This window comes from Panicum virgatum, chromosome 9K (genome assembly GCF_016808335.1).
Source record: "Panicum virgatum strain AP13 chromosome 9K, P.virgatum_v5, whole genome shotgun sequence".
Lineage (NCBI taxonomy): Eukaryota > Viridiplantae > Streptophyta > Magnoliopsida > Poales > Poaceae > Panicum > Panicum virgatum.
In genome coordinates, this window is record NC_053144.1 from 19,586,922 (window position 1) to 19,601,449 (window position 14,528).

General features: G+C 48.1%; 3 protein-coding genes and 1 pseudogene across 3 annotated transcripts; 3 read left to right on the forward strand and 1 right to left on the reverse strand.

Annotated features, from left to right (window-relative positions):
- The first annotated feature begins 2,226 nt into the window (after positions 1-2,226).
- On the forward strand, positions 2,227-3,721 carry LOC120650621 (annotated as a pseudogene).
- Positions 3,722-3,931: 210 nt separating this feature from the next.
- Positions 3,932-7,219, reverse strand: LOC120650620 (protein NEOXANTHIN-DEFICIENT 1-like). The gene is made up of 9 exons (XM_039927796.1): positions 6,891-7,219; positions 6,624-6,771; positions 6,488-6,534; positions 5,803-5,857; positions 5,660-5,698; positions 5,340-5,499; positions 4,817-4,877; positions 4,544-4,600; positions 3,932-4,428 (listed from the first exon to the last, which is right to left on the reverse strand). The coding sequence occupies exons 1-9, from the start codon at positions 6,971-6,973 to the stop codon at positions 4,179-4,181; spliced, it is 900 nt and encodes a 299-aa protein (XP_039783730.1). The 5' UTR covers positions 6,974-7,219; the 3' UTR covers positions 3,932-4,178.
- A 1,183-nt stretch (positions 7,220-8,402) lies between these two features.
- Positions 8,403-11,350, forward strand: LOC120650623 (protein kish-like). Its single transcript, XM_039927798.1, has 4 exons — positions 8,403-8,538; positions 8,653-8,759; positions 9,737-9,771; positions 11,104-11,350. The coding sequence occupies exons 1-4, from the start codon at positions 8,536-8,538 to the stop codon at positions 11,169-11,171; spliced, it is 213 nt and encodes a 70-aa protein (XP_039783732.1). The 5' UTR covers positions 8,403-8,535; the 3' UTR covers positions 11,172-11,350.
- Positions 11,351-11,534: 184 nt separating this feature from the next.
- Positions 11,535-12,332, forward strand: LOC120650622. Its single transcript, XM_039927797.1, has one exon. It carries the CDS (start codon positions 11,745-11,747, stop codon positions 12,069-12,071), a length of 327 nt encoding a protein of 108 aa, XP_039783731.1. The 5' UTR covers positions 11,535-11,744; the 3' UTR covers positions 12,072-12,332.
- The last annotated feature ends 2,196 nt before the right edge of the window (positions 12,333-14,528 follow it).

Here is a 14,528-nt window from a genome sequence, read left to right on the forward strand (position 1 = left end):
TTAGCCCCATTTATGGCAACCAATTCACGTAGATGTTTATCCCAGGGGCTGGGTTGGCAATCGTTTCAAAAGAAAAAAAAAACGGTTGCAAATGCTTCCGTAAACACATCACTGGAGCTTACCCGGCCCACATACACCATAGCTTAGTTCTGGCTATGGAGCATTGGAGCCTTATTTTTTTTTTAAAAAAAAGCATTGGAGCCAAGTATTTTGTTACTCTTTTGTTAATGACCGAGCTAAGAACGTAGAACGACATGGCATCCACATAGTGTGACTGTGACACAGTGGCGAAGCTCGCCGAAAATTTTAGGTGGGGCAGACTCGCCCTCGCCCAACGCCGTCGCGCGCAGGGGCGACACCGTCCTCCTGCTCGTGTCGCCGGGCCACCGCCTCGTCAAGCTCATCTTCGCGTGCCAGCGCGCGGGGCTCGTCGCTGTGCCCATCTCACCGCCCGACCCGTCCAAGCTCGGCACGCCTGCGGCCCACCGCCACCTCCTGCGCACCGTGGCGCAGACGAGGCCGGCCGCCGCGATCGCTGATGCGGGTCGCCGCCGCCGCCGCCCCCTTGTTCTTCCGCCTCCCCCTCCATGAATTAGACCGGCAGCGCGGCGAGCGCACAGCGCGAGGCAGCAGACGGAGCCGTGGCGGGAGGGGAAGTAGGGCAGGGGGTGGGGCTGGCCGGCGGCAGCAAGGGTTCTGCTTCCGGCCGCGGAGGTGGCGCCGTCGGCCGTGTCTGCTCCGGCTCCGGCTCCCGCTCCTGCTGTGGCGTGCGCCGGGTGCGGCGCGGACGGCGGACGAGTGCGCCACTGTGCCGGCAGGTCTGAGCTCGTCGCCGCGGCGGAGACTAGGTTGAGCAGTGACAACAAGGATGGGGGAGAGTGCTCCGCGAGCTGCGTCGTCACCGGAGGCGTGGGCAAGCGGAGGAGGATGAGGGTGAGCAAGTATCGTGGCGTGCGGCGGCTGCCGCGGGGCAAGTGGGCGGTGGAGATCCGGGACATGCACTGTGCCGGCGCACCGTGCGCAAGTGGCTCGGGTCTGCTCCGCGGCTCCGCCGGGTAGCTGGGGCAGCTGACCCACCGTGCCGCATGGGGAGCTTCGCCTCTGCAGTGTGACACAAGCACATGAACTACCCATCTCCCGCGCGAAAATTTTGAAGGCTAGCTGCATCAAGATAATGCAGCAGGGTAATCTACCCAACCTTTCTTGAGCACACCCTGAGGAACCGGACCTGGCAGGAGAACACACATGTAATTCCTTTCTACGTCAAATGTAACATCTCAACGAAATTCTTACCCAACCTTTCTTGAGCCCACCGTGAGGAACCAGACCTGGCAGGAGAACACACATGTAATTCCTTTCTACGTCAAATGTAACATCTCAAAGTTTTTTTTTTTTACTTTTCCCCTTACCTCTGTAACCGACTTTCAAAAAAGATTCCAATGTAAGACTGCAACCTCATCATATGCTGTGAAATTTTCGTTCCTTTTACCCTTCCCTTTCGTTTCACCCCTTTTCTTTTCCCCTTGCTCAGAATAAGGAATCGTTGGATATAATACAAGACAAAGCAATAAAACGACAAGAAAGCAAGGGATATTACCGCACAGTAAACCATACTAAGAGATTATCACGCGTTAGGTGTTTTACCGTACCAGGGCTATCGCACTATAAATTGGGAGCTGTACTGCTCGTTTGAATTCCTGTGCCCCTTTGGGAGACAAAAGCAAAAATCTACTATCCAATAGAGAAGGAGTTTAGTACAAAAGACAAATGAGGAAGATGTTGAAGAAGGGGAAGTGGTCCAAGGAAGAGGATAACTTGATCAAGAACCACATTGAGAAGTATGGCATTGGCCGCAGTTGGCAGGCATTGGCCAACACTTTAGGTTTGTATTTTTGAACCCCATAACCAATCATTTTGAGTTTCGAGATTGCTGATCAAATGATACGTTTGTGTACTTCCAATTTCTTTTTTTTTTAAAAAAAATATAAAAGGAAACAAGCCTCCCTGAAATGTGGTATCATTGCTTGTTTGGCTTGGAAATGATCTGGCCCTTTGAAGTCCAAACTTTTTAGTTCTCTGTTCTTCTATACAGGCGTGTATGACAGTATGAGCACTAGTACTATATATGTAGTAGTACCAGTTCAATGTGCATTATTTAGCGCAAAAGCTGCAGCGTATGTGCATTATGCAATGCTTTTGCTCATTCATCATGCTCAGCATTTAGTGCTCTCATTAGTTTAAGTCAAACGAAATGCACAATCACCTTTGTCTACTAGCACTGTGACTCTTGATTCAGCAGTCATGTGCTGTGAAATTGTGGAAAGCTTCTACTGGGAATTTCGCACAAGGAACAGCTCTGTCGGAAGTCCTGTACTCATATCTGACATGATAGTGGTAATACATGCATGGTATGATGACTTGACGAAGTTCATTTCTGTGTTTCAATGTAGGGCTGCGGCGGTGCGGCCGGAGCTGCCGTTCCCGGTGGCTGAACTACCTCCGCCCGGGCCTGAAGCACGGAAATTTCACGCCGGCGGAGGAGAGGATCATCTGCGACATGTACAGCAAGATTGGGAGCTGGTAAGCCTCACACGAACCTATTCTCCATGTCAACTGCAACTGACAAGCAAACCTGCACGTTAACGCCACTGATTTCCAGTATTTTTCTTCAGAAGTTTAATTATCTCCCATTGTTCCTGTTGATCATGTTCTGCAAGATTGCAACCTTTTTAATCACTGATCAGATCGAACATATGAACCAAACTGCTGTTTATCCAACTGAGGTTTCATGTCGGTTACATCAAATGCATAGTGTTAGATTATTAGTGCATCCTGCTCTGCTTCTAGTGCAAAGAAACTAGGCGATGTTTGCTTGCTGATCGCCACCACTGACAAACCACAAAATTTCTTCGCTTGATATGTTGATCGAACAGCTGGTCCGTCATGGCGGCCAAGCTCCCGGGGAGGACGGACCTCGCTATCAAGAACTACTGGAACAGCACGCTCAAGAAGAAGTTCCCGGCAGCGAGACCGTCCGCGGCCGCGGCCTTCCGCCGCCGGAACCGCCCGGCCTGCAGCACGTCGTCCGACGCCGGGACGCCGGCGCGGGACCTGCAGCTGGTTTCCTACAGCAGCGAGGAGAGCTCCACGCCGGGGTCCAGCCCTGCCTGGCCCGTCTTGGCCGGCCCTACGCCGGTGCAAGCAGTGCAGCAGCCGGTTCCGGTCGTCGCCGCTCAGCCCATCGCGGCGGTCCCGATTAGCGGACCTATGAAAATCGAGCAGAAGCATGCCGTGGTGAGCCTACCACATCTGGGGACGCCGCCACCGCCACCACCACGGGCCTGTGATCAGACCGGCGAGAGTGTCATGGATATCGTCTGCGCTCCCATGTCTCCTGTTCCTCAGAGCATCATGGAACCGGATGAGCTGGCCTGCATCTACCAGTTCGATGACATTGATAGCTTCTTGCCGTGGTTTGATCATCACTAATCTGACTACATCATCGTAGCTCCATGAATAGTTCAGAGCTTAGATTTAAAGTTACCAACAATGGTGGTTCAGAATTAGCTGCAGGATCTGTCATGTGTGTGTCCCAGTGTCCGTCCTATTCTTGTTGTCTTCCCGTGTTACTGTGGAATTAGCACTGTGTGTTGTTTAGGGTTGGGGTGTGTTAGAATGTTGTAGTATGACTCTGGTTTATCAGAAACTAGCTTGCTGACAATCTTGTCATTTCACCTTTTCTGTGTTTCTGAACTCTGCACATTTCTTCAGTCATGTTCAACTTTTTTTGAGGGGTAGTCATGTTCATCTTTACTGACAAAGCATGGGAGATCAATCTTTTACGCCAGCGGCTCAGGGCCCATTTTTTTCATTCTGCTTTAACTTGTTCTGTTTTGGATCCAGCATATGCGTCACTGCAAATATGGCAAAGTTTTTTTATCTCTGTGACTCATCATTGCAAAAGGAATCAAGCTATTTCCAACTTTGAGTTCAGCAAGTAGGTTGCACGTCCAGCACCCTTACAAACAAGAAAACAGTGCCAATTATAAAATCAAGAAAAGATTTATGGTGGTAAATGCAACCAGAAACTCCTTGAACTTATCAAGCAACCAGGTCAAACACGGTCAAAACTCCCGGCTTTTTTTTAACATGCACCACAGCACCGTCAGAATTCAGATTTAAGTGCTTGAGTATCCAACCTCCTTCTTGCATTGTGGAACAAAGATCTTCGGAGCATCGACGTGCATCCTCAAGGAGCTGAATTCCAGAGCAAAGATGGGCTTCGACAGCAATACCGAAATGCTCTGGCTCTGCGCAACCGAGTCGGCTAACACGTTGGATCCCACGCTGTTAATCTTGCCATCAGAACACTCCTGTGGCTCTGAGGTTCTTGGATTCCAAATCCTAGCAGGCTTTACAGGACGCACCCTGTGCAAGAAAATATTTACTTAGAAAGGGAACTACTTATATGTTAATAAAGAAATAAACATTATGCCATCAATGTATATCTCAGGAGGTGCAGAGAGTATATTCATGCCATCACCTGCATTCTACTTTGCAGGAGTACTTGAGAAGATCAGGATGGTCCTCAGTCTGCCCACTGAAATTTGCAGAACAAGTAGCCAAGTTCATTTCCGCGAAATCGAAGAGAAATGAAATATATATTTTGACGAGGTTTTTATGCTTTCTCAAATGAAATCTGCGCATGGCTACATAATAAAGCATTTAAATTCTTTATGTTTATTTACATGTTTTTGGGACCTAGCAGTTTTTCTTTGGAGAAATTATGGAGGCCACCCTGTTTGTTTCACCTAACCTGAAGCTTGGAAGCGACATTCTGATTGCCGGGCCCATCCACTTGTGGTGCTTATGTGATCCTGTTGTCACCTCACATGATTAGAAAGTGAATTAAAGCGTTGGATCAACAAAGTGAGGCTTTGTGAGTCCCATTTCGAGAGAGGGAGAAAAAAAAAAGATAAGGTTAGGAAGATGTCATTCCGAAAGATATTTTGGAAATCTCAGTGTCTGTCATCCGCAGGTTTTCAGTGATGAAGCCTAAATAAACGTGACTACAGATTGCAGTACGGACTAGGATAACTGAATAAGAAAGTGAGGCGAATGTGAGGTGACAGGCAAGTTAATAACTAGTTCAGGCAAGTTATGATCTCTGATGAGCTTAGATGCCCAAGTAGTTCAGTACAACTAGTTCAGGCAAGTTATTAACTTAAAAGGCTAAGGAAAGCAAAGTAGTAAAACCTTCCAGAGCCTAACAATTATTTCCTGTAAAAACAGATCACATGACATCAAATGCATTAAGCAGATGAGAGGAGTCGAATTACCGGTAAGCGGCATGCTGATGCTGCACAGATGCCTAGTGGACGAGCCCTTGGTCTCGGAAATCTCGATCTCGCGGCGGTTCTCTTGCTTGGGGGCGGTCGAGCCTATTCCGAGTACGCTCAGGAAGCCGTTCGATCTCGCCAAGGGTTCGTCTCCGATAGTCTGTCCCCCATGTGCAAGTTCATGTGATAGGCAGCAGGTTACAGATCTCATGAAGATCGACAAACATGCAGCAACGCCAAGCTTAATCACACGAGAGCCCTGAGCACCCTGCCTCTAATGTAATGCTCAACTAACATCGCAAAGGGTTTGTCTCGAGTACCTTTGAAAATGTAGCAACATGGCTTGGGAGGCCTACTTCCTGCAAGAAAACGGCAATGGCTTCAGTTAGTTGGGGGAAAAGGATACCCAATGGGACTACAGAGAGACCAGAGGGGGATTCCACATTCCAGTCCAGTGGCACACCTTGCGGCCGTGCCGGCAGGCTTCGACGCTGTTCACCAGCACCCGGGCAGCCCACCTGAGAACAGGTTCAGGGTTCAGAGTTTCAGTTCAGACAGAGCAGGAGCCACTCACTGAAGCAGCAGCACTCCTGGATTTCAGAAAAAAAAAAGAACTATCCTTCAAAGAAAAAAAAGAAGAAGAAGAAGCTTTCATCGAAACAGCCTTTGTGTGTGTGTGTGGAGAATCAGGAGCAGCTGGCTTATGCTGCCTGCGTTTTTCATCTGCTGCTGTTTGCCACATGCGCATATTCCTGCAGATGAGCTGCCGCGACGGCAACTTGGCCACGCGGAGCCCAGCCGGTGCGGCGCACCCGGCCGCCGACCCAGCCCACCCACCGATCCCCGCGAATAATTGGAGGCTGCGGGCGCGAGGCGAGAGAGTCCGTGCGATCAAGTACGCAGACCCAAGTGGGGGTCGGTTGTTTATTCCCGCGGACTCGATCGCCCGGTGGCCCTGGCGCGCCCGCACGAGCTTTCGGGGGCGTTTTCTAATGCAAGTTGGCCTGGCCTCGTCGGCGAGCCGACATGCCGCCCGCCCGCTGTCTGGTCACGTCCGCCGAACTGAAGGCGGTTGAAGCTGTGGCGCAGCTGCGAATCTGCGATGGACGGGAGAGGAGGGGAAGACGGAAGTAGGGCGGCGGACTCACGCGCAGGAGGTCGGCGGGTTCCACACAATGCCGGCGATCACCACGAGCTGCAGGCGCAAAAGAGGGGAGAGACGATGAACCCACCCGAATCCGGCAGCAAGGAGCGCGCGGCAGGTGAGGATTGGCGGCGGCGTACCTCGTCGAAGGCGCCGGCGGGGCTGTCGTGGTAGCGCGCGAGGAACATGCCGCCGAGCGTGTAGCCGAAGGCCTCGACGAGGCGCAGGTCCCGGGGCACGAAGGCGCGCGCCGTCGACGCCTTCACCAAATGCAGCTGGTACAGCGCGCTGCTCGCCAACAACAACAACAACCGCAAGGAGTCACTCGCTGGCCGGGGCTCCTGCGCCTGCGCGCGCAGCGGTCAATGCGAACAGCAGCGGGACAGAGGGGAAGGTCGCGGCCTTGCCTGCCCTTGAACACCCACGGCGGCCCGTGCCGGTAGCCCGCGCAGCGCCTCCTCCCCGCCGCCTCCTCCTCCGCCGCCGCCATGGACCCTCCTTCCCCGCTCTCAGGCTCTCTCCATCTCTCGAGCGAGTCACGCACGCAGCAGCCGACGAGGGATGCCCCCGGATTTATAGGTGGTGCGCGAGCAAGGAGGCGAGCGTGGACGGAGTGGGAGGCCGGAGGAACGAATCGGGCAGGGGAGGAGGACGGGGCCGGCCGAGGCAAGGGGCGATGAATGGTGATGCACTGACTGATCTGATGATGCTGGGACGCAGCGCGCGGCTTAAACAAGTGGTGGCTATTGCGGCTGCGCTCGCCGAGCGAACAGAGCGGGCTTGCTGCTGGGGAGCTGGGACTGGGCGCGCGGACCTTATCCGGTGGCCAGGTGGCGCCGGGTGAGAGGCCTGGGGTGGGGGTGACGTCACCGGTGGAGATCCGTGCGGGGCCCGCGCGCTGTGGGCCCCCCAGCCCGTCGCCGTCTGTTTGCAGCTGCTGTGTTTTGGGGGCCCTGTTGTGAGCCTCGGTCCATTGGTGATGAACGGCGGCGCCGCGGTGGAACGGGTGATGATTGGTCTCGGCCCCAACGGTGGAGTGGGGTGGAGGCCCAGCCCCGGCGCCGCGCCGGGTGTGTCGGCGTGTGCAGGTGCAGAGCATGCCGCAAGCATATTGGAGTGGATGGAGCTGGACGCGGCCGTCGGCGTCGAGCGCCGGAGAAGCGGACAGGGGAGCGCTACTGGTCAGTCGGCGGCAGGGAGTCGAAGACGCAAGTTGCACGTCGAGCCGATTCACCAGCTGAAACACTACTGGGGAAAAAAAATGCAGGCTGTCGAAAGCAATCGAGGTCGTCGCGCGCGACACTCGGCAGCAAGCGCAGCAGCAGTGGTGCTGGTAGCGTTACCAACATGCTTACGCCTCCTACGAGGTGCCGATCTCCTTGTCTCTTTGGCAGAGGCAGATTTTGGTTATGCAAGCAATGTTTTTTCTTTTGCGGGTATACACGATACAAGCAATGTTTACGAGTGCCCGATCCTCCTTTCTCTCTAAATTTTCATTTGGAAAGCCTTTTACATAAAAAAATACTTTTCATATATTTGCACTCTCTAACAGTTTTTCTATATTTTGTCTACATTCTAGAAAAACTATTTTTGTTATCTATCTTTAACTGACGAGAAATGTCTAATGATGGATGGCTACATTTGAATAACCACTTAGAGAAGCTGCTGGAAGGTATTTTTTATCTAAATTTCTATTTCTAACAATAAGAATAAGAAAAAGTACACATAGAGTCTTTTCGAGTTAATAATATAGTTCACACCATAAATTTGCAGCTGAGCAGCTAGAAAAAAAAATGTACGCGGCAACACCTTTCCGGAGTGCCAACGCAGAGACACAACCCCAGCCGTCCGATCGACGGATCGAGGCACGCCCGCACGCACAGAAGAAAGAAAGAAAGAAAGAAAGAAAGAGAAGAAAAGAACCAGCAAACCGGCGCCTCTTGCCTTGCACCTTGGTCCGTTGGCCGCCGTTGCGAGCCTCCGCCGACCGCCGCCGGCCGCCGCCGCCGCCGTGTCTTCTCGGAGTCCGCTTCCACCTCCTCGTCAATTGCCATGGTAACGCCACCGAATCTCTGTGTTGATCTGAGCCCTACTCGCGTGTGGATTTGTTAGTCATGTTCACTCCTCCTCCATGCCTGATAACGGCGGCGGCGTCGTTGGTGGATGCAGTCGGCGCTGTTCAACTTCCACTCGTTTGTGACGGTGGTGCTGCTGCTGATCTGCACCTGCACCTACCTCACGATGCACTTCCCCTCTCTCCTCATCCGCCGGACAGGGTGCGCCTTCATTCATACTCGTCTTTTCGGGAATATTGTTGCGACGCTGACCAAGGGTCCGTTTCGATTTCGGGATGCGGGAACGATATCCAACCTGTGCCCCCCACCCCAGTAGCTACTTCCTGTTTTCTCATGGAGATAGCAAAGCATGTCGCATAGTACAGTGGTTAAAAGTAGGTTTATTCTTATGATGAAATTTGGAAAAGGAAATCGATCAGAAAAAGGGTTTGTGTTGGGCTTGTACTAAAGGAGTGTTCAAAAATCCTAATTCTTAGTGTGTTTATCAGCATGAATTTATCCTGAATCTCTATCAACCTGGATTATGTTTGTCCACAATTGGACTCTGACTCAATAGTAATCTTGTGTACAAAGCTGTACAGATTTCATGCAGTAAATCAACTTTATACACAGTTGCAAACACATCAGGGGAAAGTTACAGTCTCCAAGCTATTCTAAAGAAAGCAAGAGGCATCTGACACTTGAATTAAAATTTAGGTACTAGATTTATAGCGATTCTTAAAAACATTATATAGTGTTATGCTGTAATTGTACCGGTAGTTTTTTTTTCTGACCTAATAAGCAATGACATTGAAATGATACTTGCATCGAGATTGCACACTTGACATTGGGCTAAGTTGGGCATTCATGAGTGCGTAACCGTTGCTACCGAGGGAGGTTATGATGCTGTTCTTCTCACTGCTTAGGCGCTCTGCATTTCTTAATTAAGCATAAATCTAGGGCAGTCATATTGGGGACAGGGGTAAGGAACATGTAGAACAGAGACTCAGAGAGGCAGCTACACTGAGCAGATATGCTAATTATTTCACTCAGTGATGTTGGGACCTCATTACCAACCTCTAATCTTAGATTATTTAGATTCACCATTTGTTTTTATCTTTAGTTTACAAATGTTTAATTTCCATTTCCCTACATTGCAAAATTATCCTTAACTATTCTTACCTACATCTTCTATGCAGGTTTCGTGGTTTCTTTTGGAAGGCTGCTAGGATAGGTAACCTCTACCTATTTTGCTCAGTATCTTGTTGTTCTATTTTCAGAGAAATGTATCCTGTGCTGCAAATGATGCATTTTCCCTTCACGTGCCTCACAGTATGTTTCCTTAAGGGTTGTGCTGTTTCATACCTCATGCTCCAAATTGGATGGTGCTAGAAGTTGGTTTCGATTTGCATATATGCCATTTGAGTCTTGAAGACAACATTTCCAAACAAATACTCCCATTACTGGTGGCATTGTTATTCAGTTAGGGGCCAAAGGTAATGATAAGAAGTCAGTGAATTAATGGTGATAAAAAAGTAGCATTAAAGAACTAGTGTTTATGAAAGTAGTGATGACAGGCAACGGGAGATGAATGTGAAGATTAATTTTTTTTACAGTCAACATAACATGTACAAATCATAATTCTTTTCATTAAAATGGTAGATGAAAAACCGAGTAATAGTAATAGTAGTGTAATACTGTGCCAATTATTTCTATTCAGCATGTCTTTTGGCATTACTGGGAAATGTGTTTCAAGATTGTACAATGCATAGTCTGCAAGATTTTATGATCAAGAAAAGGAATATTTGAATTCTCATATGCCACGAATTGTTTTCCTCAAGGATTATTTAACCAATAAACAGAATTTATACTTGTGGAAACATCAACTGTAGCAGTAAACAGAGACAAAGATTTGTAAAAATTGTAGGATAAAGTTTGTTTGTTTTTGTATATGATTGAAATGGATACACCAGATTGGCATGCCAATGCCTTGTGGTATTTTGAAGGTCTTCCCAGTGTTTAAATGAATTTATGGTAGATGGTAAATACTATTTTGTGCCCACATAGGACAGCAGTTAAGTTTTGAACTTTGGATTAATCCATGTTTTGACAAAGCAGCCTTTGCGAGCTTCAGAATATCAGGTTAGCTTTTTTTATGCTCCTTGACAGATCTCACACATCTTATGGCAGTTTCCAATAATGTCTAATAACTTGATGACAATAAAATAAGAATTAGAATAGCCAGTAGGATACGGAGAAGTCTGGATTGGTGATTATGAGTTTGTAAAACTCTTGGTACTGTACTCGTTGCAGTGATTTACTTGTGTGCTTTTGTATGTGAATTGTGAAATTTGTTGTGAGTTCTACTGTCTTGAGTCTCGAGCTGAGGCAACAGTTTAGATGATCATGTCTTATATAGGTTAAAATCTTCTTGTGTATGGTTTTTTTGGAACTGCACTTTAGTGTTAAGGTGGCACGATTGAATATTTTTAATGTATTTTCCTACATGTTATTGTTAACATTTATCAATATGCTTCAGATAATGAATTTGCTATTTGTTTCTCAGGTGAACGCCTTAGCCCCTGGGTAGCCATTGGGTGCTCTGTGATGGGCATATCGATCTTATTTTGTTGAGATTAGGAAGATGTCTTTGGCCTTCTTTGCTGACGATACTCCAGTGTAGATAGCAGGAACCTAGTGGTTTGCTTCTCTCTTGTAAGCATGTCACAAACCGCGTACTTCTTGTTAGGTCCTTACACTTCAGAAAGAAGAGAAGCATGTGATTTTGCAGTTACATACTCTGATTGCTGGACGGATGATCTCATGTTCCGACCTTAATTAAAGAAGGATCCAGAAGAAACGAGGTGTCCAAGGGTCCGCACAACGATGCATCATACGTGTGCGTCCTTCTCCGATTTAACACACCACCCGAAATAAACAATCGCAGCGTTCTCTTCCTCCCATCCCCACGCGGCACCATCCGCGGCTCACCGCTCGGTCGTGTCGCCTCCAGCGTCCAACACCTGCCGCCCCTACGTGTGCCACATTCTTCACGCCACCTCGCTCCGCACCTTACAAAGCTCGCCGGCACGAGCCTCGCAGCTGCAAAAGGCCAAGACAAGACCAGTAGACCACGCAGCAGCCAGGCAAAACTCGTAGCAGCAACGCGACCGGGCCGGGCCGTGCCGGGGGGAGAGGCGGAGGGCGATGGCGAAGAGCGGCACGGAGGAGTGGCGCCGGAACGCGGACACCCACAAGATGAGCGCGGAGGAGGTGCGCGCAGCGGGCGTGGAGGCGTCGATGCGGCCCCCGGGCCGCGGGCCCGGGGAGGTGCTGCACCAGCGCGGCCGGCTGCCGTACGGGCCGGGCACCATGGCGCTCGTCGGCTTTGGCATCGTCGGCGTCATCGGCTACCTCGTGCTGTACCAGAAGGCCAGGCCCAGCACGCCCGCCACCGAGGTGGCCAAGGTGGCCGTCGGCCACGGGGACCCCGCTGCCGGCCGGGACCCCGAGAAGCGCCCCGAAGGGAAGTAGAGGTGCAGGTCCGTGGTAGCTGTGAGTGTGACAGCGAACATGGGGGGCGGTAGTTTGTGTCCAGCTCTGTTTTTGCTGCTCTGTTTTTTAGCTTTTGTCGAGGACCTAGAGTTCTTGCGTTGTAAAAGACTGTAGTAGCTAGATCGAAGAACTGAACTTAATAAGATTTATGTTACTTGGCTTCAACAGGTTGAGATAAATCTTGTATATGTAAGGATACAGAAGCTCGAATTCATTGTACCACGTTCATCAGGATTTTGGCCTTGTTTGCGCTACGTTAAGGACTAGCAACTTGATCGTTAATTAAACGTCCTGTAGCAACTTGATCCTTAATTAAGGATATTAAATGAAGATAGTTTACAAAATTAATTTTAGAATTTCTGTGCTAGGAACTCTGAAGAATCTAATGAAATTTTTGACCGCATAATTAGAGCAAATTTTAGAATTTCTGCGCTAGAAACCCTGAAGAATCTAATGAAATTTTTGACCGCATGATTAGAGCATAATTATTGTAAAATTACTGTAGCCAATCATAAATTAATTATCGTTATTAGATTCGTTGCGAAAAGTTACACCCATTTTTAAAAAGATTTTGTAAATAAATTTCGTTTAGTACTCCATGTAAAATTTTTTTCCCGCGCAAATTGTGCTAGGAAATCAAATAAGGCACTTGGATCTTATTAGGATCTTATCTAAGTAGATGATTTGGGTGGTTACCTCTGGACTCTCGACGCACAGCGCAGCGGATTGCCAACGTAGGTGTGCGTCGGTGTAAAGAAAGCAGGATTCCCAACGTAGGTGTGCGTCGGTGAAAAGAAAGCACATTGAGGTCTCGTTCTCGTTTTTTTTTTTTCAGTTTAAGTCATAAATTCCGTTACACCATATATTTACACACTAATTAGAAGTAGTGAATATAAATTTATTATAAAACAATTTTTTCTATATTTAGTACAAAACAAATTTTATAACATGTTTACACACTAATTAGAATAGATTTATTACAAAAACAAATTTTATAACATAATTACACACTAATTAGAAGTACTAAATATAGATTTATTACAAATCAAATTTTATAAATCTTGACTTAATCAAGACGAATCTGTTAAGTCTAATTAGTTCATAATTTGACTACTAATTGCTACAATAACTATCCACTAATTATGCATTAATTATACTTAATAAATTCGATTAGAGCCTTTAATTATAAATTATGTAATTAGTTTTATAATAAGTTGGTATTTGAATATTTAAATTGACATTCGAATATTCGATGTGATAGGAACTTAGAAAAACAAACGAGGCCTGCTCCTTATTCCACCGATCAGGTGGGAACACCGGTTGTCCAAGTCGTTGATGTGAGGGTGTGTCTTATGTTGACCTACAAAGTAGGAACACCGGTTGTCGAAGTTGTGAGGGTGTTCTCCGAAGTCGCGAGGGTGGGAACACCGGTCGCTGAAGTCGCGCGTCGGTGAAGAGAAAGCAGATTGCAGCTTTATCCCGGCACAGCAACGCGGTAAGGGCCTCCTTGAAATCCACGTGCAGGGTGAGAACGCCGGACGCGATGTGCTAGAACTGCACGCTCGGCTAGGACTTTGTGAAGTGAAGAGGCGGCGGCAGCTAGGGTTTATGGCGCGACCCACATCTCCGTCTTTTTTTATATAGGCCCCACTAATGGACCGTCACACAAGAAGCCATTAGAATTCTAATCCTTGGATTAATATTTGGTCCATCCAAGATTTGTCTTTTAGACATATTATATACAATCGTCCCCTCGCACCAGAAACAATCATATAGCCCACTGCCAACGTAGCCAAAATCTGCATAGCCAAAGACATGGCAGTTAGCACAAGTCAATTCTATAGAAACAACCCCTATAGTCCTGCATTTATTCATAGCCATGGTTGCAGTAAACGTGCATTGTCTTATGATTCTTGTATGTTTTTATCATTAATAGAACTTCTGATAATTCAAATTTTGTACATGATATCACACATTTAATATTTATGCGACAGCTTGTGTACATCCAAATACTGATATTCTTCTCTGTAGGTTTGTGAGAATGTGGCAAGATAAACTGGACTGCTACCAAAAACAATGTCAAGTGATATCAGATGCGAAGGACTTGGATTTTGTTTCTAGCGGAAGCAGTCGAGACTCTAGAATTGGCAATTGAGTTCGAGCTGGAGACCTGGAGTTGATCTTTCTCGTCGGGTAAATGCGCAGAGGAGCTTCATAAAATCACTGAATCGATGGCTTGCACTGTGTCTTAACTACAAGGCTCAAGAAATAGGTAATGAAGTTCCTCCACATTCGCATGGAAGACTTGGTACGCCCCTAGTATGTCATCTGTAATAGCGGGTCCCAAGCTATGGATCGTGTCTCCGAGAAGGAAGTGGTTAACTCTATGCAAGCTCTTGTGTCCACCTTACAAAAGCTGTTGGAACAACACGTTGC